This window comes from Barbus barbus (genome assembly GCF_936440315.1).
Source record: "Barbus barbus genome assembly, chromosome: 28".
Taxonomy (NCBI): Eukaryota; Metazoa; Chordata; class Actinopteri; order Cypriniformes; family Cyprinidae; genus Barbus; species Barbus barbus.
The window spans coordinates 3,384,143-3,408,220 of record NC_136756.1 but is presented as its reverse complement, the minus strand read 5'-3'; the positions used below and the strand labels follow the sequence as shown (position 1 = coordinate 3,408,220).

The window sequence follows — 24,078 nt, the reverse complement described above, 5'->3', positions numbered from 1 at the left end:
GAATAATAGTTAAAGCACTTTTAGGCAACAGGACAATTCTATGTTATGACTTTAGTTCATAGTCCTTTAATTCAGTTTTGTATTAAATCACAGCGCGCTCCAGTGGCCGCCAGAAAACATGATTAGCGACAGTATGTCTATATTCACGTAAGTTAAATATAATATGTTTTCGTGTTAAGCAAAGTAACTTACTGTGCGTGGCTGCTTCACTAAAAAGCTTCTTATATCACTTCCACACTTTCTTTTGGCCATTTTGTTGATGTTTTAACATTTATGCTATAGGTAGCAACATTTACCGTTAACTAGCCTTTACATGTGGGGTGGGGGAGGAAAAAATAGAGCTTTTATAAAAACGTCATAAAAAAAAGATTCGTCAAAACAATTTCATTTATTTAATTATTTAATTAATAAAGGTAGTTTAACCATTTTAAACACAAATTAACTCTCATTCATGTTTTACACAAGGTTTTGCGTAGTTCAGGATTGGTTAAATTATTTGATTGGATGAGGAAACATTTTGTGGGCTTGTCTTGACTCTTGACGTAATGTTGATTCTTCCATGTTCAGCGCGTGCATCGATCACACCTGCTTTTAGCAAGTTGTCCGGCTGGTATTAAGAGAACATATGCAAGTAATTAAAAGTAGAATGAATCGTAATACACACACACACACACACACACACACACACACAATTGTGCAATTGATGAATACGCTGCAGCTGAGCTGACCATGAAATGGGAAGTTCACCATATTTATCTTGCGTATTTTGATTGATATTAGCTACCCTGGATGTGTTGTGATAAGAAAAACATAACATTCACATTGTGAATGTTACGTTTTGCTTATTTGGATGTTTATAGACATATTTGTGAATGTGATGCATGTGTACATCAAAGTGAAAATTAAGTGCATTTCCAACTCTGAACTCAGTCCCCAAGTAAATTCGGTTATTAAATAAACAAATAGCAAAACGAGTTGTGCGGTGTCCCCACCACTTTTCAAAGCAAAGTTACGCCACTGGTATGAATACTTATGCAATATGCTAATTTTAGTTTTTAATTTTTTTTATAAATTTACGAAGTTATGGCAATTCTGTTTTTGCTTTGTCATTTTGGTGTAAGACAAACAAAACGTGAAAAAAATGAAGGGGTATGAATACTTTTTATAGGCACTGTATATATATATATATATGCCGTTTATTGCTGTGGTGCAAAGAGCGCTACCTTAATCACTAAAAGGCTGTCATTCATCTTAGTTTATTGTGATCTCACAAAGTTACGTTATAATCAGTGACATTCTCAATGCTGCACAACGAATCTCTTATTTACATCATGCCTAAACTTTGTTATAATCTGCAATGAAATGTCATTATTACAGCTTTAACTGAGGGTGCTATTGATTTTATTTGAGGGTGCTTATGACCCGGGCCTGACATGGGTCAATATTAACTATTGTTCTTTTATTAATTTTTTTTTTATGAAAACAAATGTTTATTATTTGTACAGACACAATGCTTTTTATAACCAATGTTATTCTCACTATTTTCTCTTTTTTACTTTGTGATTTGCACAGCCATCTCTGGATTTGGCAAAAAGTTCACCTCCTTGTGGTGAGGTAGTACAATTAAAGGTGGGTGCAGTTGCTTTTCAGTTGTCGGACACTTAGCATTGCCCATGTTGTAACTGTAATAAATAAACATGCTTTAAAATAATTTACCAAAAAATTAACAACTGTGTTAATTACCGTATGTGTGTGTGTAAGAGAGAGAAAGAGAGAGAGTGAAAGAAAGAGAGCGAAAGAAAGAGCAAGAGAGCAGCTGACTGAGTAGAGTGCATTGTATCAATGTAGCATATTTTTAGCTTCACAGTGATTATTCTTATTGTTTTCATGTTATTTTAGGGTGTCTAAAATGACAGAGGATGTTTTTGCACTGGAAAAGCCTATGAAGTTTCCCTATTATGTTTTAATTTAAAGAGAAGACAACTCAAGAAAGAAAGTGAGAGGGAGAGATGCTGTCTGGTTGTTCTAGTAAGTATATGACAAAATTTCATATAGCATATTAAAGTTGGATGGTTTGGTTACATTGGTAACCTCTTGGTTACATATCTAACCTTATTTCCCTGTGTCAGTAGCTGACATTAGGTGCACATCCTCTGGTGTGATGATTGACTGAGACCTGTATTAAAGCCACAATCTGTAAGATTTTTTGATTAAATCCCAAAACCACTTGAACAGTGTTATATATTTTGCTGACTTGTGTACTTACATTATCCCAAATGTTGCGAAGAATGTTTAAATCCAGAGAAATAAGCAGTTTTAACTAGTGAAATGGACCGTGTCCTTGCGTGGCCTGCCAATAACGTCATTCATCCTCGATTTTCCGGTTTTATTTTGTAGAAAACATGGAAACCCCAAAGACACTTTAATATGTTATGCACTTTATTTGACAGCACAGAGTAGCATTATAACAGAACGTTCAACACACTCAAATGCATCTAGTATGATAAAATAGCGCTGTTATACCTTATACGCACGACCGGAAGAAGCAGAAGCGGTCGACTGTGGCATAATAAAAGCTCCGCTGCTTTCGAGCCGTGTATCGCGCTGGTCCTTCATTAGCAATCGCTCCAGCATCCTCGTTTCACTTCCACGACTTTCAGCCCCACCCTGCTTCATACTACAGTGACCTTAAGTCTTTAATACATTAGCTCATCCATGAACATGACTGCATCGTCTGTGGGGATGAAGACAACAACTCCCATGATTCCACACTCAATCAATCACGGCGTCATCAAACTACGCCTTAGTTTCTCTGTTTGTTTTGAATATGCCCCCTCTAGCGGCGAAAACGTACATATTGTGCCTTTAAATCGCACCAGTTTATTGGCACATAGCATTAGCACTGCCCACTGAAGCAGTACTGCTTCACTGATGCCTCATGAAGATATGTTTTCGCTATTATAAACAGATTCCGACAAAGACAGCAAACCTGAGATGAGCATAGCTGGCTATGTAGCATCATGTTCTCTACTCAGGGAATCAATGTTACATACGTACTGTAACACATACATATAAGACATTCACTTTCACAGATTCCCTTCGATGCTGCATCAGTAGTTAATGCTATGGGAATGCTAATAAAAGTATGATAAAATGTGCCCAGCCTGCCACACGCAGATACATTTACATTTATTCATTTAGCTGACGCTTTTATCCAAAGCGACTTACAATTGCTATATATGTCAGAGGTCGCACGCCTCTGGAGCAACTAGGGGTTAAGTGTCTTGCTCAGGGACACATTGGTGTCTCACAGTGGATTCGAACCCGGGTCTCTCACACCAAAGGCATGTGTCTTATCCACTGCGCCACCACCACCCCAATATCTTCCATTGGCAGATATCTTCCAAAAACAGTTACAAGCCAAAGCTTGTAAAGAAGCAGCGCTCCTAGTAGAGTGTGCATGAACACTTCATGGAGCAAAACCTTTTCTACGGCTACTGAAGCAGGCAAACAACTAGCCAGATTCATACCACTTGCTTGTACGTTCAACACAAATCCTCAAAGCTCAAACCCTCAAAGACAAAGTCTGTGCAACCTCTCCTTCTCCTGCAACTCAAAAGTAGGAGGAGTGAAAGATTGTAAAACAACAGCCTGCCAGCGAAGCAAAGAAGAAAACACCTTGGGAAGGTTGGCAAGTTTTGACCTCAGCAAGGCGTTAACTAAACCAGGAGCTAAATCCTAACACTAAGGGCTCCCTGTCAAAGCTTGCATTTCACTAGTTCTCTTAAGAGAAGTGAGAGTCCGCAAGAGAACTGCCTTGAGAGTCAAAAGCTGATCCAAGACTTATTCTAGAGGCTCAAAAGGAGGTCCAGTCAAAGAGAAGAGAAGTCCCAAGTAAAATATCAAAGCAGGAAGCATCTCCAAAATCTAGCAGGATGTTTTTATCCTTAGCCAGAGATAGCATTCAGTCCAAACCCACCATCGAAAGACCAATAGAGCCATGTGCTTAGTATCACAAAGCGATTTCTCAGATTGCCTTGACTGATTTGATTGCCTCAGGGGACAAGCAGTCACCATCTTCCATCTCCTTAAGGACCTTCAGCTATACTGCAACAAACTTCAGCAGATTTGTGAGTTTTCTCAATGTGTTGTTTTATATTTATACAACACAAAGTTGAGAATCTCCTACAAAAATAAGTTGAGAGAACTGAGAAAGTTGAGAAAGCTGGTTGCCTTAAAATTTTAAGTTGGCTCAACCTTTTTTTTTTTCTTTTACAGTGTATGACCCCTTCAGGACACATTGGTGTACAGCGGCACACTTGCTCAACCAGCAGCTATACAGTACTTGCCGATCAAAGGAGACATACTCCTACAGGGTTTGAACAGTATATGTGACCTTGGACCACATCTGGTCCAAGACTTACACTTTAGTCTTAAGTGTAAATTTTTGAGAAAATTGAGAAAATCGCCTTTAAATTTAAATTGTCCAAATGAAGTTCTTAGCAATGCATATTACTAATCAAAAATGAAGTTTTGATATATTTACAGTATATATTTTCATGGAACATGATCTTTACTTAATATCCTAATGATTTTTTGCATAAAAGAAAAATCTATAATTTTGACCATGCAATGTATTTTTGGCTGTTGCTACAAATATACCCCAGCGACTTAAGACTGGTTTTGTGCTCCAGGGTCACATATTAGGCCTCAATTTCCTTTAGAGGGCTGACGATTGCGAGAGATGAGCCACTAATGTCTCTTCCATTGCCAGCATCTCTCAATGCCCCTGCTCAGCCATCTTAAAAATGTCTGTCGAATTAGTAATCCGTGCAGGGCTGGTTCCAGGACCCTGAGATCTCACAATGGATCCTATAATCTCGGCAGTGGCTTGCAGAGCAAATGCATGCTAACAACCACTCATCCAAATTGGAGTGAGCCCCTGGCTGGACAGACTCATCCCAGTCCAGCTTAACCCTGTCTACAGCATGAGAAATTACATGCAAAAGCTCAGTATAAGCTAAAGAAGAGCAAAGGGCGGCCTGAACTCCTCAAAGTCAGATGTGGCGGTAGATAGCACATTAAATCTAATAGAGATCACTTTATGAGTTTCTGAACTTGGACACAAATCCTCAAATGCAAACTCCACTGAGACATATTAAGCACGCAATCAAGAGAATATAGAAGAGAATTCTAGCAATATCTGACAAATTGGTGTGATTGGATATGGGCTTCAGCCAATCATCACACCAGCTACTGACACAGCATTGAAGTGAACCTATGAAAGATAAACAAAAACATACATGACATTATGAGTAATTTTATATCATGAAAACAAACTCCCCTATTACTATAAAGTATTCATTATTGTTGTCGATAGTTGGTTATATTGCAATTTTTTATAACATCTACAACAATTGAATTTGTATTGTTTGTGTGTGTGTTTTTTTCAAAGCCAACCAGGACTGGAATCACAGGACTTTAGGTCTGGGTCATAAATCAAAGGTGACAACACTGTTCGCTCTGAAAGCCAGACAGTAAGTAACTTTAGAATTTGAAATTCTGAAATATAAAAATGACAGTCTTAATCCAGGGGTTGGCAGCGAGATTGAATCAAGTTACTTATTCACTTACGCTTATACTTATTTATTCACCTGTTTACACTAGTGCGTTTTCGTTTTAAAATGGCATTTTAAAATGAAAACGATCCTCGTCTACACTGGTGTTTTCACTGGGTTTCAGAAACGATCTCCGTCTACACTACACAACGGAAAACACATCACATGACCATTCATGCAGGCACAACCATAGATATGTATTGGTAGATTCCCTATTATTTAGATGGTGGACACATCTACATGCTTGGAGCGGTCAAATGGGGAATCTACCTATACATATCTATGGGTACAACAATGAGCATGATGCTAATGTTTACACGGTCGTGGGCAGCCATGCCATCTTTCTCAAAAGTCTCCGTTCCCTTCCAGGAACTTCGAGCTGCGTCGAAAACGCATATGGGAACGCCTTCAGCGTGACCAGGCTCTGAATATGATGTGTAATCAGTCAAACAAGGGCGAGGCGTCACGGGTGGGGTGACGTCACGACCAGGAAGCATATAAGCACGTGCGGCGGAGCCGGCTTCAGCTTTTTGTCATTCAGCGAAGCGCTCTGTGTGTGTCAGTCTTATTTACTGTTGTTTGTCCTAGTTTTAAGTGGAAAGCATTCAGTATCATGCCAAAGCCAAGGGCAAGCTCAGGGGTGAAGCTTTCAGACCATGTTTTGAGTCGTGTGTGCATCCTTGCCCTCGCTATATCATGAGCGGGGACACACACGATTTGCGCGTGGTCTGCCTGGGTGCGGAGCACGCAAAATCGGTCTCCGCACCCGGAGGGCTCTCTTCGAGAAGGGAGCCTTCGCGAGCTCCCCACGCGGTGCCGGTCCCGCTGCTGCCAAGGCAGAGCGGCGGCTGCACTCGTGGGGCTCGCAGGCTGATCTGGCTGGCGAGTGTGAGACGGGCATGTCCCTATCTCCTCCCGTATCAGCCAGATCTGGCGCCCCGTCTCTCGGTGTGGAAGCTGTCTCTTCCCCCGAGACGAGGGCTCAATGCTTCGTCTCTCTTCCTCTGAGGAGGTTGATGTGACAAGCGTTCACGAGGTTTCGCCGCCTCTGTCACCCCAATATGATATAACTATGAAAGCTTTGTAAGCTGCAGTGTTTGCACAAGCATAAAATGAATAAAGCCGGTCCCGCTTCTGCCTTTAAATCAGAAAAAAAAGGCAGAGTGGCGGCTGCGCTCGCGGGGCTTGCGGAGAGGAAAAAAAAAAAGAGAAAAAGGCTGATCTGGCTGGCGAGAGTCAGACGGGCATGTCCCTATCTCCTCCCGCGCCTGATCTGGCGCCCCGTCTCTCGGTTCGGAAGCGGTCTCTTCCCCCGAGACGAGGGCTTGACGCTGCGTCCTCTGATGAGGTTGATGTGACGAGCGTTGACGAGGTTTCGCCGCCTCTCTCGCCCCAGAGAGCTACTTCTACACAGGAGCCTTCCGTTTTCCCCGATCTCCTCACCGAGGTGTCGAGATCGCGGGTGAAATCTTTTCGTCCCGGCCATTCGTTCCCGTGGGAACTGAAAGAGCGCGGGTATGCGGCGATGCCGCGGGTTGAACAGACGCTTGCGAGCTATCTGTCTCCCTCTACGGCATCGCCTTTGAAGGCTCCTGCTCTGCTTACAACATCTTTAGTGGGCAGAGGGTATGCGCGCTCTCTAAACTCAGGTGGCTGCTGGGCGGGCGCAGCCTCCTCTGCATACCAGCTCCTCGCGCAAAAGGTCCTGACGGGCGAGCCCCAGGACCGCGGAGGGCGACCCCTACTGGGGTGGAGTGGCTTGCACCGCGCACTCGGTGACCACTTCACCTCGGTGCCCTCCAGGGACTTGTCTGCTGACCCTGCCGCTGTTCCAGGGCACAGCCGGTGCCAGCGAGTATATTTCTCAGGTTTGTCCGCCCGGCAGCGCGGAGCCGAGAAACTCGCCTCAGCCGCCAGATTACGCGTCTCATTCCGGTGCGCCGCATCGAGACAGCGGTCTGGCCGCTTCTCTGAACCCAGAGGTCAGTCTCGAGAGACTGATTCCCTTAGAAGATCATTGGGCAGCGAGCTGCCGAATGTGTCTCTTTGGGTCCTGCCTTGCAGGGTCTGGTTCGTTCAGAGGTCCTGACGGGTGAGCCCCAGGACTACGGAGGACGAACCCTACTGGGGTGGAGCGGCTTACACCGGGGCACACGGTGACCGTCTCCCCTCGGTGTCCTCCAGGGACTTGTCTGCTGACCCTGTCGCTGTTCCAGGGCACAGCCGGTCCCAGCGAGTATATTTCTCAGGTTTGTCCGGCCGGCAGCGCGGAGCCGAGAAACTCGCCCCAGCAGCCAGGCCACGTGCCTCCTTCCGGTGCGCCGCTTCGAGACAGCGGTCTGGCTGCACCAGAGGTCAGTCTCGAGAGACTGATTCCCTTAGTAGAGCATTTGACAGCCTGGCAGCGGCTGCCGAATGTGTCTCCTTGGGTCCTGCAGACCGTAGCGAGAGGCTATCGTATTCAGTTCGGCGGGCCACCCCCGCCGTTCTGCGGGGTTGTTATGACTGCGGTCCGCCCCGGGCAGGCTCTGGTTTTAGAACAGGAAGTTGGTACTCTGCTGAGGAAGGAAGCCATCGAGTTGGTTCCTCCTCACGAGACCCAGTCCGGTTTCTACAGCCGGTACTTCATTGTTCCGAAGAAGGATGGAGGGCTGAGGCCCATACTGGATCTGCGTCTACTGAACCGCTCAGTCAGAAAGCTGAAGTTCAGGATGCCTACTATCAAGCAGGTCGTGACTCAAATCAGGTCCAAGGACTGGTTTGTCACGATAGATCTCGAAGACGCATATTTCCATGTTTCCATCCTTCCTTCTCACAGGAAGTTCCTGAGGTTCGCCTTTGGGGGCAAAGCGTACCAATATCGGGTTCTTCCCTTCGGCCTAGCACTTTCACCCCGCACTTTCACCAAGTGTGTGGATGCGGCACTGGCCCCGTTGCGGCTTCAGGGCATCCGCATACTCAATTATATCGACGATTGGTTGATCCTCGCTCAATCAGAGCGGTTGGCGGTTCGGCATCGAGATGTCGTTCTCGCCCACATGAAAGAACTGGGGTTGAGACTGAACGCCAAGAAAAGTGTGCTTTCTCCGGTTCTGAGAATCACTTATCTAGGCGTGGTGTGGGATTCGACCACGATGCAGGCACGATTGTCCCCTGCTCGGATCGAGTCGATCCTTACTACAGTCAGGAGAGTGCGAGAAGCCCAGTCACTCACTGTCAAGCAGTTTCAGAGACTGCTGGGGCTCATGGCAGCTGCGTCCAGCGTGATACCTTCTGGCCTGCTGTACATGAGACCCCTACAGTGGTGGCTCAAGACCAAGGGGGTTCTCCCTGAGGGGAAACTCACTCCGCGCTGTCAAAGTGTCACGCCGTTGTGTCCGTGCCTTCGACATGTGGAGGAATCCTTGGTTCTTGTCCCAGGGCCCGGTGTTGGGAGCTCCTTGTCGCCGCGTCTCGCTAGAGACGGACGCTTCCCTCACCGGTTGGGGTGCGGTCATGAGTGGCCACCCTGCCCGCGGTCTGTGGAGAGGTTGCCACCTGACGTGGCATATCAATCTCTTACATCAACCACCAAGGAGGTCTGCGGTCGCGCCCCTTGTACAAGCTGGCACACCAGATCCTTGTGTGGTCCCAGGGCAAGCTCTTATCTCTGAGAGCTATGCACATACCTGGGCATCTCAATGTGGGAGCAGACATCCTGTCGAGGCAGGGGCTGAGGCCCGGGGAATGGAGGCTTCACCCCGAGGTGGTGAAGCAGATTTGGGGTATTTTCGGCCAGGCCCAGGTGGACCTCTTTGCGACTCAAGAGTCAGCACAATGTCCTCTCTGGTTCTCGCTGACCCCTCCAGCTCCTCTGGGACTGGACGCTATGGTACAGACGTGGCCGAGGCTCCGTCTGTACGCCTTCCCCCCGATCGCTCTGCTCCCTGGAGTTCTGGCGAGAGTGCGCCGGGACGAGGTCAGTCTACTGTTAGTAGCACCGTTCTGGCCGGGCCGAGTATGGTTCTCGGACCTGATATCTCTCCTCGACGGCACTCCGTGGGAAGTGCCCGTCAGGAGGGACCTCCTCTCACAGGCCGGGGGCACCGAGGTGCACCCTCGCCCGGAGTGATGGAAGCTGTTGGTGTGACCCCTGAGAGGGCACAGCTCATAGCTTCCGGTCTGTCAACCGAGGTTGTCGAGACCATCCTCCAATCCAGAGCTCCCTCTACGAGGAAACTGTACGCCTTGAAGTGGAGGCTCTTCACTTCTTGGTGCGGAGACCGCCAGCTCGACCCAGTCAACTGCCCCGTTGGTGCAGTACTGGAGTTCCTGCAGGCCCGTTTCTCCGCAGGGGTAACCCATTACACTGTTAAGGTCTACGTGGCAGCTATTTCGTCATACCACGCCCTTACCGGTGGCCAGTCAGTGGGTAGACACCCCCTGGTTACACGTTTCCTCCGCGGTGCGTTGAGGCTGAGGCCTCCGGTACGATCTCGTCCCTACGTGGGATCTGGCTGTGGTTCTGGAGGTTCTGTGCAATGCACCTTTCGAGCCCATTCAGGAGATAACTGAGAGACTCCTCACTATCAAGACCATTTTCTTATTGCTATCACCTCTCTGAGGAGGGTGAGTGACCTTCAGGCCCTGACTACGGCCTCTATTCACTTTGCGCCCGGTTCGGCGAAAGTATTCCTCTACCCCCGCGTGGGGTATGTTCCGAAGGTCCCATCGGTCGTTCCACAGCCGGTCGTACTGCAGGCCTTCTGTCCTCCTCCCTTCGGGGAGCCAGACCAGGAGAAGCACAACCATATGTGTCCAGTGCAAGCACTAGACGCATACATCCACAGGTCCTCCCTGTGGAGAAAGCGGACCAGCTGCCCGTGTGCTATGGTCCGCCTAAGAGGGGTCTTCCTGCTACGAAGCCCTCCTCTTAGTAGGTGGATTGTGGGTGCCATGGCTTTGGCATACGATGCCTCTGAGCTCCCCCCGCCGTTGGGAGTCAGAGCGCACTCAACCCGAGGTGTGGCGGCCTCCGAGGCCTTCTGGACAGGTGTTCCATGCAGGACATCTGCAACGCAGCTGGGTGGTCCACGCCCCTGACTTTCGTTAGGTTCTATGACCTCGACATCCGAGCCACTCCCGGCTCCTCTGTCCTTTCGTCCTGACACCAGGCAGGGACTTGTCAGTCTGGCGGCGTTGGTATCTCGTTCCCATATGCGTTTTCGACGCAGCTCGAAGTTCCTGGAAGAGAACGTCTCAGGTTACGTTTGTAACCATGGTTCCCTGAAGGGAACGAGACGCTGCGTCGTGTTGCCACACTTCCGGCATCCCTGCCAGCGCTTGCTTCATGACTTGAAGCTGAAGCCGGCTCCGCCGCACGTGCTTATATGCTTCCTGGTCGTGACGTCACCCCGCCCGTGACGCCTCGCCCTTGTTTGACTGATTACACATCATATTCAGAGCCTGGTCACGCTGAAGGCGTTCCCATATGCGTTTTCGACGCAGCGTCTCGTTCCCTTCAGGGAACCATGGTTACAAACGTAACCTGAGACGTTTTGCTCCGTTTACACTGAAACACAACTCCAGAGTTTTCAAACTAAAACAGGGTTTGCAGCGTTTTCAAAAGTCTCCGTTTTCGAGGGTCGAAAACGCCGGAGTAGTGTAAACGACAGGCATAACCTTAGTGAAAGTTATGCGTTTTAAAACAATAACGCACTAGTGTAAATGGGGACTTAAACTTTTTCACACTGTCCATCCGTTTTAAAATACATGCTTTATTCACATGGAGATATGACTTCCCATGAATGGGCTGATGTCGATTAGCCACAGAGTTGAGAGCTGAGAATGGTGAGACTGGGGATGTGATGATAATGTGTCATCCAAGGGCACAATGGTCCTGCTCATTTGTAACCAAAGTCTAAGCATCCAGTTCTTCAATACCTTGAGCACCTGGTCAAGGGAGAGGCAGGCACACACTCACATCCCCTCATTCACATTCCAGTTGGTAGGAGGAAAAGAGAATTGCTAATAAGGCCTGAATGTCCTGAACTATGTTTGTAGGCCAATGTAGCAGAGGTGGTTCATGGGCATCCATAAAATTCACTGGAACTGAGCAGAGAGAGCACGAGACAGCTTCTTACACTAATCAATGGAAAAAACTGGTCAACCATCCCTGCTAGAAAAGATGTTTGAATACTAAGCTTTTAAATTTGTGAACATGTGTTGTGTTTATATACAATGAGAAACAGCTATTAGTGAAGATGTAGGAGTGTTCTTCTTCACATCTATCTGCAACCATTTTTTTAACTATGCCAAAATTTGAAACTTTTGTTTTTGACCTGTACATCTTATATAGTTTCCTACAGAGAAATACGACTTCTACTGTCAGCTCAGGAGTGCGGCGATCATTAATGATAGGGATTTCTTGCTTCTGGACAGTTTTTAATTACTATTAAGTTAAAACTTACCCTTATTATAACAAACCTTGGTCTTCCTTATTTTAATCGTTATTGAACTGCCAAAAAAGTAATTAACCTGTTATTATTAAACAATTATGGTAACTCCTCTGTAGCATTATATAGCATTAATGAATAATATCATTTAACAGACAATGTGGCGGTAATGTTGAAGTTGCTTTATGCCTGAAATTATAGAGTATTGTATGAAAGTAAGAAATAAATTACATTGTTAAAATTTAAATGGGAACTGTTGCTTTTGTTTTCAGCACCTTTGCCATGTATTTGACATAGATAAATCAGATCAAGCAGTGTGTTTCCATTACAGATTTGTGCAAAACTTTTGTGATATTTTATAAATGTTGATTAAAAAACCTACTGCGAAATGACGCCGTTTCCATTAACCGATGTTATGCAACTAAAATGTAATTATTTCCTCTCACGATAAGTCATGGCAATGGCAATGTTGGTAGGTTTACGTACTGTATATCATAGCCACCGCACTAGGCATTATTTTTAAATGAAGGAGACATAGACCAGTATCTAGAGAGCCGCTTCTGGGACGCCTCTGAAATGTGCCACGGTGTGGCTGGTATAAACACCAAGCATTGACTCGAGTGTCTGTGATCAGCTCCGGTGGTTGTGTCGGAGCCGTTATGCAGTGCAAATAAGGGATTATCCATCCAAGCATTATTGGCAAGGAAATGTCTTTTATTGGAGTGTAACGCCTTCTTTGTGTCCCATATTGTTCTTCACAGATTATTTGGGAATTCTGTATCTGTGTTCTAACCGAACAGCATGGCCAAAGATATTAACAGCCAACTTTGAGCATGACAGCTCCAAACAACGTCCTCCTCCTGGCCAACAGAACACATGTAGGCAGCGGAGAGCGATGACTCCAGTCGCACAATATCAACAAACTAAACAGGTCAATCAGTGTAACTTGATAATGCCTACAGTAAATCTTGAAATCTGTGTGTGCATTACTCTGAAAACAAGCTAACATGTTCTCATTAGAGCTGCACAGCGAGTGACTTACGGAGACGTGTGATTCCGTCTTTCTCTTCTTACTTGGGAAATGCTTTTCACTCCCCTCTCAGGAATGGAAGAAATAGCAATGTTAGGACACTTAGAAAAACTTCATAGGTTTTTCCTAAAAGAAAAAAAAAAAAAAGGAAAATCATGAACATGGGAACTATAACACACATCTCTATGCTAAGTCCTTTAACTCAACATTCCAGAATGAAAAAAAAAATCCTGTTTGTTTGTTTTTGTCTTTTTTCTTCTTTCTCTTGCTATGTGCTATAAAAGTGTAAAGTGGACTAGGAATGCATGTAATCCAAGACCTTACACTGTTCACGATATCAATGAGAGATTGACAAAGAGGATTTGTGCATTCATACTCGAGCAGAGAGAATATGAAGAAGAGGACGAAAGAAATTCTAGAACAAGCCCAAACATAAGACTCAGATCATCACACAAGAAATCACTTGGAAAACAATGTCAGGTTCTGACCAATCAGGTCTTTTTTATTCATTGTCCTTTCCAAAGTATTAAGAAATTGTCCTCAGGCTGCAGATGGGGTGTTTTCACAACCATTGTATGGTATTGGCCAGTTGGAATCTTGTGCATTATCTTTGTGTTTTGTTGTTCTGTTGTCGCCTTGCTATGTTTGTAGAGTGTTTAACATATTTTTATATTCACGATATATTTTTTTTCCACATTGTTTGTATATAGAAAAAAAATAGACCGAAGTTTATTTATATTTTTTTAATTCAAGTGGGTTTTTTATTTTTTTAATTATTGTTTTGAGTTCCTTTGTTTGTTTATTACTGTTTTAAATCCATTGTTACTATGTCACTTGTTTACAGCCTTTTTAAATATATTTATACATATATATATATATATATACACACACACACACACATATATACACACACACACACACACACACACACACATATATATATATATATATACACACACACACACACACACACACACACACACACATATATATATATATATACATATATTGGTTGAATTTTATGTTTGATGGTTTAAAAAAAGATCAAAAGCAATAGTGGATGGTCGTCAGTCAGTAAAGAGCACAATTGTTAGATGTTTTTACAGTAGTGATCAGAAGAGTGATATCTGTCTGTAAACCTGTAATATATCTGTAAGGTTCAGGATCACTGTCTATTAAGTCATTAAAAAGTGATGCCCAGTCTCTTATAAGAACACATTAGGTGTCAAAGCCATGATTTGTTTTAAAAGATTTTTTTATTAAATAACTACAATAATTAAGAAAAACACAAAGCTAGTTGGAGAAATAAGGGAGCTGCTTAGTGGAATGCTGGAACTTTTAAGCAAGTAGAGATTGCATGTTCTGAAAAAAATAAATCTTGATATATGTCCTAATGGTATGTGTGAATGATTTTGGATGTGTGTATGTATGCATCTACATTTGTTATCATTCAAAAAAGAAAAAGAAAAAAAAATCTGATCAACAACAGGAAAAGAAATGTTTGGTCAGAGGACTTTTAATTTCAGACCTTCTATGCAATGATTTTCTCAGCTGAGAAAAATGGTTGTCAGAGTATTGAAACAAAATAAAACAACCCAATCCAAGAATAACTAGGTAGTAGTTTCAAAAATGTTACTTGGGGGCTGATTTGTGTGTATAAGAGAAACTGTAATGTAAATATTATAAATCTGAATGGAAATTTTGTTTTCCATATTTGTGGCATGTTTCCCATTTTGTGGCACTGTTTTGAAATAAAGCCAATTAGGCATAGCGATTAACATAAACGCCAATCATTTCTCACTATCCATGGATGGCTGCTGCTAGATGAACGGCATATGATGGGGTCACCATCCTTCATGATGCTTAGTTGCCTATTGGTGCAAAACTTAAAGGAAATTACAAATCTAAAGCATACTATAAATATGATAACAATAAAGCAGACATCAAGAAAAAAATATAAGGAGATTATATTTGAGAAATATTAAACAAAACAGTTGCAGTGTTTGAAGGGTTGCCCATTTATCTGGTCTTAAATTAGACTCGTCTGTGGTTGCCCTTCCACAGGCCGTGGGAAATCTTGAGTTATGGTAAAGTTTGAAGACTTTGGGAACCCCGTTTGGACCCCTCACTGCATTACCACACACTTTAACATCTGCGTGGTCAGAAAAGCTCGAGTTCACGGCCTATAGCTACCGAGCTACATTATATTCGGATATATTTATTTTTTCAAATAATAGTTTTAAATAACTATACCAAAATTGAATAAATCATATTTTATTAAACAAATAAAATGAATAGCACTATATTATGTAAATGGATTAGAATGTATATGAGATCAGTTATATAGTAATGTAGCAATGTACAGCACCTATAATAGACCACCTAAAACACTCAACGAAAGCAAGTCTGTTTGTACTGCCTGCAATATGAACTATATTAGCTATCATTCTGTCTTGCGTCTCAGAGATTTTGTTTCTGTGTGTGTGTGTTTGATCCTATTCACCTCAGGAAAGCATAGAGTAAACGGAGATATATGCATCGCTATAAGGGCTTAATTACAATACTAAGAAAGCCATTCATTCTAACACCCTAGGTTTGTGATTCATTAGGGCTGTTGACTGTGATGTATGTCAGGGAAACCATCACCTGCCATTATCTATGCTATTTAGTTATTCACTCATTCATGCATTGTGATCCTGTTTACTAGATAAGAAAACAGTTACTCTAGTAGTAAGTGTGTGGCACAAAGAAATAAATAAATGACTGCTGTCACTCTGTCAAAAAGGAAACAATCAGCTAAATTTGTTTTAAAATAAACTGATAATTGCACGGGCCCCCCCTTTGCTGCTCAGTTGCACTGGCAACCATTTTCACAGTTAAAAGAACATGAATATATCTGTAAAACATGTAAATTGTACTATACTTCTGCACACGAAACATTCAGAGCAAGGTGTAAAATGACCTGTTGTTTTGTGTAAATGACATCTAAAACAGAGCATCACGACATAAACAGAAACCAAATAAACACATAAATATTCAGATAAATCACACTGTGTATGTGGTTGGCTCATGTGGACTGTTTGGAAATGTAAAAAAAAAAAAATGTATTGAGACACATTTTTGGTCTATACTTGTTGTGATTGTTAATGCAGATAAAAGACTCTTTAAAAAGAAAATATGGCTTCCATATAATTTGTGGGCGGGGAACTTTAAATTGACAAATGTACTTTAGAAAAAAGAAAACAAAAGACAACAGTTTGAAGGTGTTCGGAAAACACAATTAATGTTACATTCACTGTTGTGGGAGCATATCCATATATCCATTGTAAACTTTGTGTTTGTTTCAGTGTATACCTGTAGTAGGCTTGATGTAACGTCATGTTGTGTGATGAAAGTAATAATGACTCTTCAATACAATCAGGAAAAAATAAAAGAGGATTTTAAAAAAACACCTGAATCCAACTTGTCCTTTTCACTACTATGACAGATACATGCATATGCACTTACTTCATTTGCTTACCTAAAGGCCAGAAAAAATGATTTAATGCAAATATTGCTAAGATTTTGATGTAAATATATTGTGAAATTAATAAAATAAAGTGTCCTTTTAATGAATTTGGTTGGATGAAAATGTGGTCCATTTTAATGCATAAAGAAGTTGGAGGTTAAAAACTACAACAGTGAACTCAATGGTAAAGGTATAATAATGGTGTCATTTTGTTACAATGGTGCAGATTCTCCTGTCGGACCAAAATCAAATTATTCAAAACACATGGACAAAACATTCACATAGGACAAATGTCAAATTTCAAAGCATTTGAAAATATAAGCCGATGAAATGTTTGGATTTTCTCCAACTGTAAAATAATCATTATGAAATTTGGCAGATGCATTGAGAGTGACTATGAGGCTGTTATTTTTATTTTTATTAATTCATTTATTTAACAGGCCTCAGATGGCATAGACCCATGTTTATGGGTCTATGCCATCTGACATATATCACATTTCTGCGATATAAACAAAGTTACATTTCATTGCATAACAAGAACATTAACACAGCATACATACTGTATATAGAGGATCACAGTGTTTTCAACTATTATAAATTACAATCATGATAGTATCAAAGGAACTAACAGAAAAAAACAAAAAACCCTACAGGCGATAACTTACAAGAAATTTCCTCAAGAAAAGGATTCAAAAACATCCTTTGTGCTTTCTTATTTCTTACATCTTTTAAGGCTTCAGTGTAATGCTTAAGTTCAATTTTAACTAATGTAACGTTAGGTTTATTATTAGACCATTTTTGTTTGTCTACATGGTATTTCCCATACATAATTATTAAACGAATCACCAAATTTTGCTCCAAACTCTTATTTTTATACAACAAAATGATATATTTACCAGAGAATTGAATCTTTAATTTTATCCATTTAAATATTAGATATTCAATATCAATCTAAAACATTTGGGTAAATACACAATCATAAAATAAGTGTTTTATCTTCCTCTAAGTTACAAAAGATGCATGTAGTCTCCATATCTCAAACATGTTTTTCAACTGCTTGTCTCACTGGGTAAATCAATCAAATAACTTTATATGTAACTTTTTAAACTTTCTTGGCGAGACAGTATTTACTGGGTGAATTCCAGACCTCTTTCCACTAAACCTGAGCATATAACACAGTCCAAAAAGCTTTGCATTTAGGCGGTGATGTGGTTCTACATCATTTTAAAATATAAAAGTTATTAAATTTACTATCTGTAATTTTCATACCATTAATACTTAACTGATTAGCAGAGACTCAGACAGGGCCGGCGCTCCGCACACGCACATCACGCACTGCGCGTAGGGCACCAAGTGCTTGGGGGGGCACCAAAAAATCTGGGTCGTGAAAATATCATCACAATATAGGCTACTAGTATAAATAACAAATAAAATATTTCTAGCATGTTAATATACAAACGCAATACAAAAGTAATATAGGCCTAGACCAAATTAGTCGAGAAAAAGGTGAATCTCTGTGCCAGTCTCCCTCTGGTGCCCCCCCTTCCCCACCTCCCAGTGGTCTGTTCAATTATGCTTCAATCAATTTCAAATTTGGCCGACACCGACCTCAGACATGGCCTCGAAAAGGCACCAAGAGTCGGGGGCGGAAAAAAAAAAAAAGAAGAGACAGCGGGATGATGCTCGCGCGTCGCTTGCAGGTAAGACAATGTTTTAAATAAAAATGTTAGTTTTGTGCGTGTAGTATGCATGTCCAGGGGCGTCGGCGCGTCCGCGTCGCTAGTAGTGCAAAAGATCCGGGGCTTTAGCCCTGCATGTTGAGTCTTTTATTTTAACGGGGTCCGGGGGTTTCTCCCCCGGGAAATTTTGAAACTTGGGCTGTTAAAGATGCAGTTTGTTTGAGAAGGAAAGGAAGGCCAATCGTTGGGGTCCTCATCGTCATATTTGAATGACAAATAAAGCTAATTTTCCCCCTAGGTAGGCTATACGTTACAGATGTGTGTGCATATAGCTATTAGTGCAGAACGTTCCCTATTGTAATTTCTTCGCTTCAATATAATGCCTATCTGCCTCTTGGTAAGGTGAACTTTAGAAAAACCCTGCAACTGAACGTGATGTGATTTTGCCAAATTAGACCGCTTAGATAAAGTTTTTTCGTTGTTGTTCTATGCGGTCATTTTCAAGAGGTTCGGCCAAGGGCGACATCTGTTGGTGAAACTGAAATTAGAAAAAAACCCCCCACAATCTCAGTGTTTGTATATTTTCATATTCACAGAGTTGTCAAATTATTAGGGCTGGGAAAAGATTAATCTCGATTAATCGCATCCAAAATAAAAGTTTGTGTCTACATGATATATGTGCGTGTACTGTGTATAATTATTTTGTATATAGAAATTATATATACAAAATAATTATACAAAATTATATATACAAAATAATTATACAAATTATATAAATTATATATACAAAATAATTATACACAGTACACGCACATATATCATGTAGACACAAACTTTTATTTTGGATGCGATTAATCGCGATTAATCTTTTCCCAGCCCTACAAATTATGTACAGAATTATTATATTGTGCCTCATCAGACCTCTTTTAAAGGTAAAATAGAGTTTTGAATTTTAAATGTTTCAGTGACACATAGGCCTATATAAAAGACTAATGTGTGCAATATTTTTGTATGATGGTTGATGGTTCAATCAAAAATGCATTTCAGTAGAATCCCTGAATATTGTGTCTTGTATTTCTGAATGCAGGGTCAATGCTAAAATACATGCAAGGAGCAACTCAAGGCCAGGAGTATGTAGAAGTAAATTCTACTGTGCAGTTATGTATGGTTATTTGCAGTTTAAAATGTGCACTTTAAAATTCATACTTCATAAAATTCATACACTTATACTGTTATTTGCACTTTAAACTTTTTTTGCACTTTTAACTTTCTGTGTTTACATTGTTCTGTTCCAATTATTTATTTGCAGCAGTTATTTTGGAAGTAAAGAGAACCTAACTAAGAAATTCTGAATGGTAGTTATTTCTTTGGTGGTGGTGGGGGGGGCACCGCCAAGCGTTTGTGCTTAGGGCACCCAAATGGCTAGCGCCGGCCCTGGACTCAGAAGATATATTGCCAGAAAAAAGCTTAATTGAGCCACTAGAAATGGCATCAAATACTACTGCAAACTCTTTAGCAGTTATTTATAGGGATCTTATAATAAGCAATTCACAGAAATGAAAGAGATGTCCATTATTATAAGGGTTAGTACTACACGGTATCAGTCAAAGCTGTGGAGACACTGGTACTGGTGTATTTTGTAACTCTGTATGTTTATGATGGATTATATGGGTCTTTTTAAATCTGGACTTTGAGTCTGTAATAAAGTTTGATTGATTGATTGATTGATTGATTATTCTTGAAGAACTGTCTCACAAAGATTATACCATTATTTAATTATTTTAATTATTTTCCAATAATATACCAAATGTAGATACAATACAACATAACATAAAGAAATATGATTATACCATTATTGCACCATCTGATATAAATAACTCACACGTCATCGCATCTGACCAATCAGAGAGAGCTACAGTTGCCTTGCGCCCCGCCCCTCAGCTCCATGTTGAATCGTAGGATTGCTCTCTCCACAGACTGTGGTCACGCTGCGCTGTCATGGGCTCAAAGGTACAGTCAAACGACTCAAATATAATTTAGAGCAACATCCTGTCATGTGTATTTCACTTTACACTCGTTCTCCGTGTTATTCTGACAGCTTCCGCGTCACATGCTCAGACGATCCGTTGAACCGTGTTATCGCTGTGTTCAGTGTGTGTTGTGTGTTTCAGGTGCTCCGGGAGCCGGCGGAGATCGCTCAGTTGTACCGGGATCAGTGTCGGTTCCCGGTGTTGTGTCGCGCGGATGTGGGGCCGGTGATCACCTCGCGCTACGGCGGACAGTACTGCACCGTTTACACAGGTCATCACTCAATGCCAAACACTCAGATTATCATAGATGAACTGTTAAAACCCACAGATTTAAACCATCCACCATCGTTTGAACATCCATACATGAGCTTTTAGTTATTGCAGTTGAGAAGAGAATAGATATAAGGCATTTTTTGTGCAGAATGTAAGATGAAAAGCGTTTTACACCAAGTGCAAGACATATGTGACCCTGCTGGACCATTAAAGTAGTCATTTTTTGAAATTGAGATGTATACATCATCTGAAAGCTGAATAAATAATATTTCCATTGATGTATGGTTTGTTAGGATAGGACAATATTTGGCTGAGATACAACTATTTTTGTCATAAAAGAAAAATGTATAATTTTGGTCCATACAATGTATTGTTGGCTATTGTTACAAATATACCTGTGCTACTGATGACTGCTTTTGTGCTGCAGGGACACATATATTCATGTGGAGCCCTGAATGTGTTCGTTCACCCATCAGATCACCCGACATGCATTAACACATGATTACAATCACAAATATTCTTTAGGTTTAAGGAAAACTGATGTTGTCCATGGTCACACTCAACATGCAAAAATTCTTCAGACAGCACAGGACATGTTTTACACCCCAGGGCTTCTGTTTTAATAAATAATACTAAAATTGACAAACAATAAAAACTATTGTGAGAGACACCATCTACTCCACTTTCACACATCACTGCAAACCTGCAGCTCTGAAGTTTGTCGTCTTTGTATTGAGCCAAGAGCTCAATCTGTCATGTTTAGATCATGACGTTTTGCAAATTCAGTTAAGTAATCTCTCACACAGAGTTGATGTCTTTCAGAGTGGACTCAGCGGGATTTGGAGAGGAATGAAAATGTGAAGTTTTGTCGTCAGTACATTGTGTTTCATGATGACAAATCAGTGGTTTACTCCGGACCCTCAGGAAACTGCACAGAAATCAAGGGAGAGTAGGTTGGCTTTACTCATATGTGATCAAAGAAAGATATTTAAAGGCATAATTCACCCTAAATTGACAGTTCTATCAGCATTTACTTACTGTCAGGTCTTTCCAAACCTGTATGACTTGTTGTCTGTTGTGGAACACAAAGGGAGATACAGTATTCTGGTGAATGTTTCAAAGGTTTTTCCCATACAGTGAAAGTCACTGGGGTCTAAAACAACTCAGAAACACAGATCGACATGAGTAAATGTGATCAAAACTTAAATTTTTACTGCCTCTTTATCAAGTACATCACTCTGGCTTGGTGTTTAGGCTGCTCAGTGTGGATTCTCCATCCGGTGAAATGAAGGCTGTACTGAGAGAGAGCACCATTAAAGGAGAAGACAAGCAGTTCCTTGAGGTTAGATTGTTTGCACTAATCATTTATTTACCGACAATATGATTCAACTTTTAGACTTTACTTGGCACTTTGGTAGTGTGTGATGCCAGTCGTGCAAATGGCTAAACAACTGAACAAATATGTGATGCATAGTATTTTTATATGTGTTCTGGACCGTAGGCATACAACTCCAAAAAATATCTTCTTAGAATAGTCTTACACTGTGTGTGCGCTGCCTAATGTTTAATAGGAACTATTCAGATGACTTTGATCTGATCATATCAACAGACAGAGCAATCGATTACATGTAATCTGGATTACCTAATCAGAGTCCAAAAATTCAGTATTTGTGATTATAGATTAAATTACATTTTAAAATACTCGCAATCAGACTTCTTTTTTTATGGATTACATATTATTTACACAATAACAATAATTCATTCATAATTTATTGATCCTTTTTTAAATCTGAAATATCCTACCGCTTATATAAACTCAGAAAGTCTTCCAGTTATTCACACAGAGATCATTAGTCCGGGGACTACACTGCATTTGACGGCTGGTTTTATAAAAATCATTTCAGATTTAAAAAGTGTTTCAACATTGCGTCAACTACTGATGAACACATTGATTTTTATTTAAATTTTGTTATAATTATCAATCAGTCGTTTATTTTACCACGCTTTACTTTGAAAGGCTTTCAAACACATTAAAATTCACAAATTCACCAACTTTTTTTTTGTCATCTGATCCTCTTTCACCTAATATATTTTTATTCGCCAGTACCCCTGAGATTTTAAAATATTTTAATAATGAAACATCACATTTGCATGCTCATGGTTCTCTGACATTGGTTAAGGTCCCATGACATGCAGGTAAACAAATAAAATATACAATTTTTCCAGTAAGTGTTTTATTTTGATTAATTTTAAAATGAGATTTTTTTTATTTGACATTTTTATGATTTAATGAATTTTTTGCCTTTTATTAAACTCATAAACCCCCTTCATTTCCTTCGCAAACCCATTTTTGGAAACCTTGATGTAAAGTTTAATGCACTTCATGTTGTTGATAACAACAAATGGAATACATTTTCTTACTCTTTGTATTTTTATATCAATATGGTACAAGGAAAACGAGAGCGTTCAAAAGTAATCTAAAAGTAGTCTGATTATATTACCTAACATGTGTAATGTAATGGATTATGTTGCTAACTACAACTTTTGGAATTGGTAACAGATTACAATTTGGGAAGTAATCCACCCAGCTCTGTCTACAGATACATTTTGGCTGTATGAGTGAAATGCAGGTTATGTGCATCAGTCCAGATTCCAGTGTCGTCATTCCAACACATTCCACATGCACACTGTCCTGCAACTCTTCAATAGATTAGGATTCCTCTCCTCGAATTAAGGAGCAGAGGTCAAGTCAACACTTTATCAATCACACTCATTCTTAGGTCTTGGAATAAGAGTCAAATGATGTCATTCTTAACATTTTGACACATTAAAAGTAAAATGTTTCTCTGAACTGCTTTATACATACAGCCCAGTGGTATAATCATGTGTTCACTAGTTACTATGCCTAGTGTGCAGAAAAGCTCCATTTCCCACCTGTACATAAGTTCTCGGATTCTTTGCTGTGACTTCTCATGTTAATTTACCAATGACAAACTCAAGTCCAGGGTTTTTCCTGGGTCAAAAAAGGTCTTCGGTGGTGGCTGACGGTCATCCACACACACAGTAAGACGTACCCTCCCCACGTGATCTGCGAACCCAATACTGACCATAACTAAAATAAATGCAAAGAAACAGTTTGTGATTTTTAATTTGTTAAAGAAAAAAACAGCCACTGTCAGGGAATATAATAAAACTGGATTTCATAATTTTTGTAAGATATGATCCTTCTTTGCTAGACCTCACAATTATAATTAAATCAATATTGAAAAAGCATTTAAAAGTAGCATTAAAAAGTTTATATTTAACTAGTAGTCTAATTTTCTACCATACATCTGAATAAAATCAGCAGCTGGCTAACAAATTGCTTTGTGGCTGGTTTCACCTCAGTCTAAAGTAAATGATTTTAACTACACATTGTCATATAAATACAACTCTGCTCGGCACAGCTCAGTACTGCACAGCACGGCTTGGTTCGTGTCTGTAATATGAAGATCGTACAAAGTATC

The 24,078-nt window shown here is 41.0% G+C and overlaps 2 protein-coding genes across 3 annotated transcripts in view; both read left to right on the top strand.

Annotated features, from left to right (window-relative positions):
* LOC306848110 (protein bassoon-like) overlaps positions 1 to 1,613 on the top strand; it is a gene marked incomplete at its 3' end in the record, with an annotated part of 62,103 nt that extends 60,490 nt beyond the window's left edge. The window contains exon 10 of the mRNA XM_079382463.1: positions 1,573 to 1,613. Coding sequence (XP_079238589.1) covers positions 1,573 to 1,613 — 41 coding nt within the window. The remainder of the gene's footprint in view (positions 1 to 1,572) is intronic.
* An 18,595-nt stretch (positions 1,614 to 20,208) lies between these two features.
* The window catches only part of LOC306848226 (acylamino-acid-releasing enzyme-like), a 28,410-nt gene continuing 24,540 nt past the window's right edge, over positions 20,209 to 24,078 (top strand). The window contains exons 1-4 of one of the 2 annotated variants that reach the window (XM_079382640.1): positions 20,209 to 20,279; positions 20,441 to 20,570; positions 21,395 to 21,521; positions 21,827 to 21,914. In XM_079382640.1, the coding sequence (XP_079238766.1) occupies positions 20,268 to 20,279; positions 20,441 to 20,570; positions 21,395 to 21,521; positions 21,827 to 21,914 (357 nt within the window). In that variant the 5' untranslated portion in view covers positions 20,209 to 20,267. The remainder of the gene's footprint in view (positions 20,280 to 20,440; positions 20,571 to 21,394; positions 21,522 to 21,826; positions 21,915 to 24,078) is intronic. The other variant, XM_079382641.1, reaches the window with a different exon arrangement.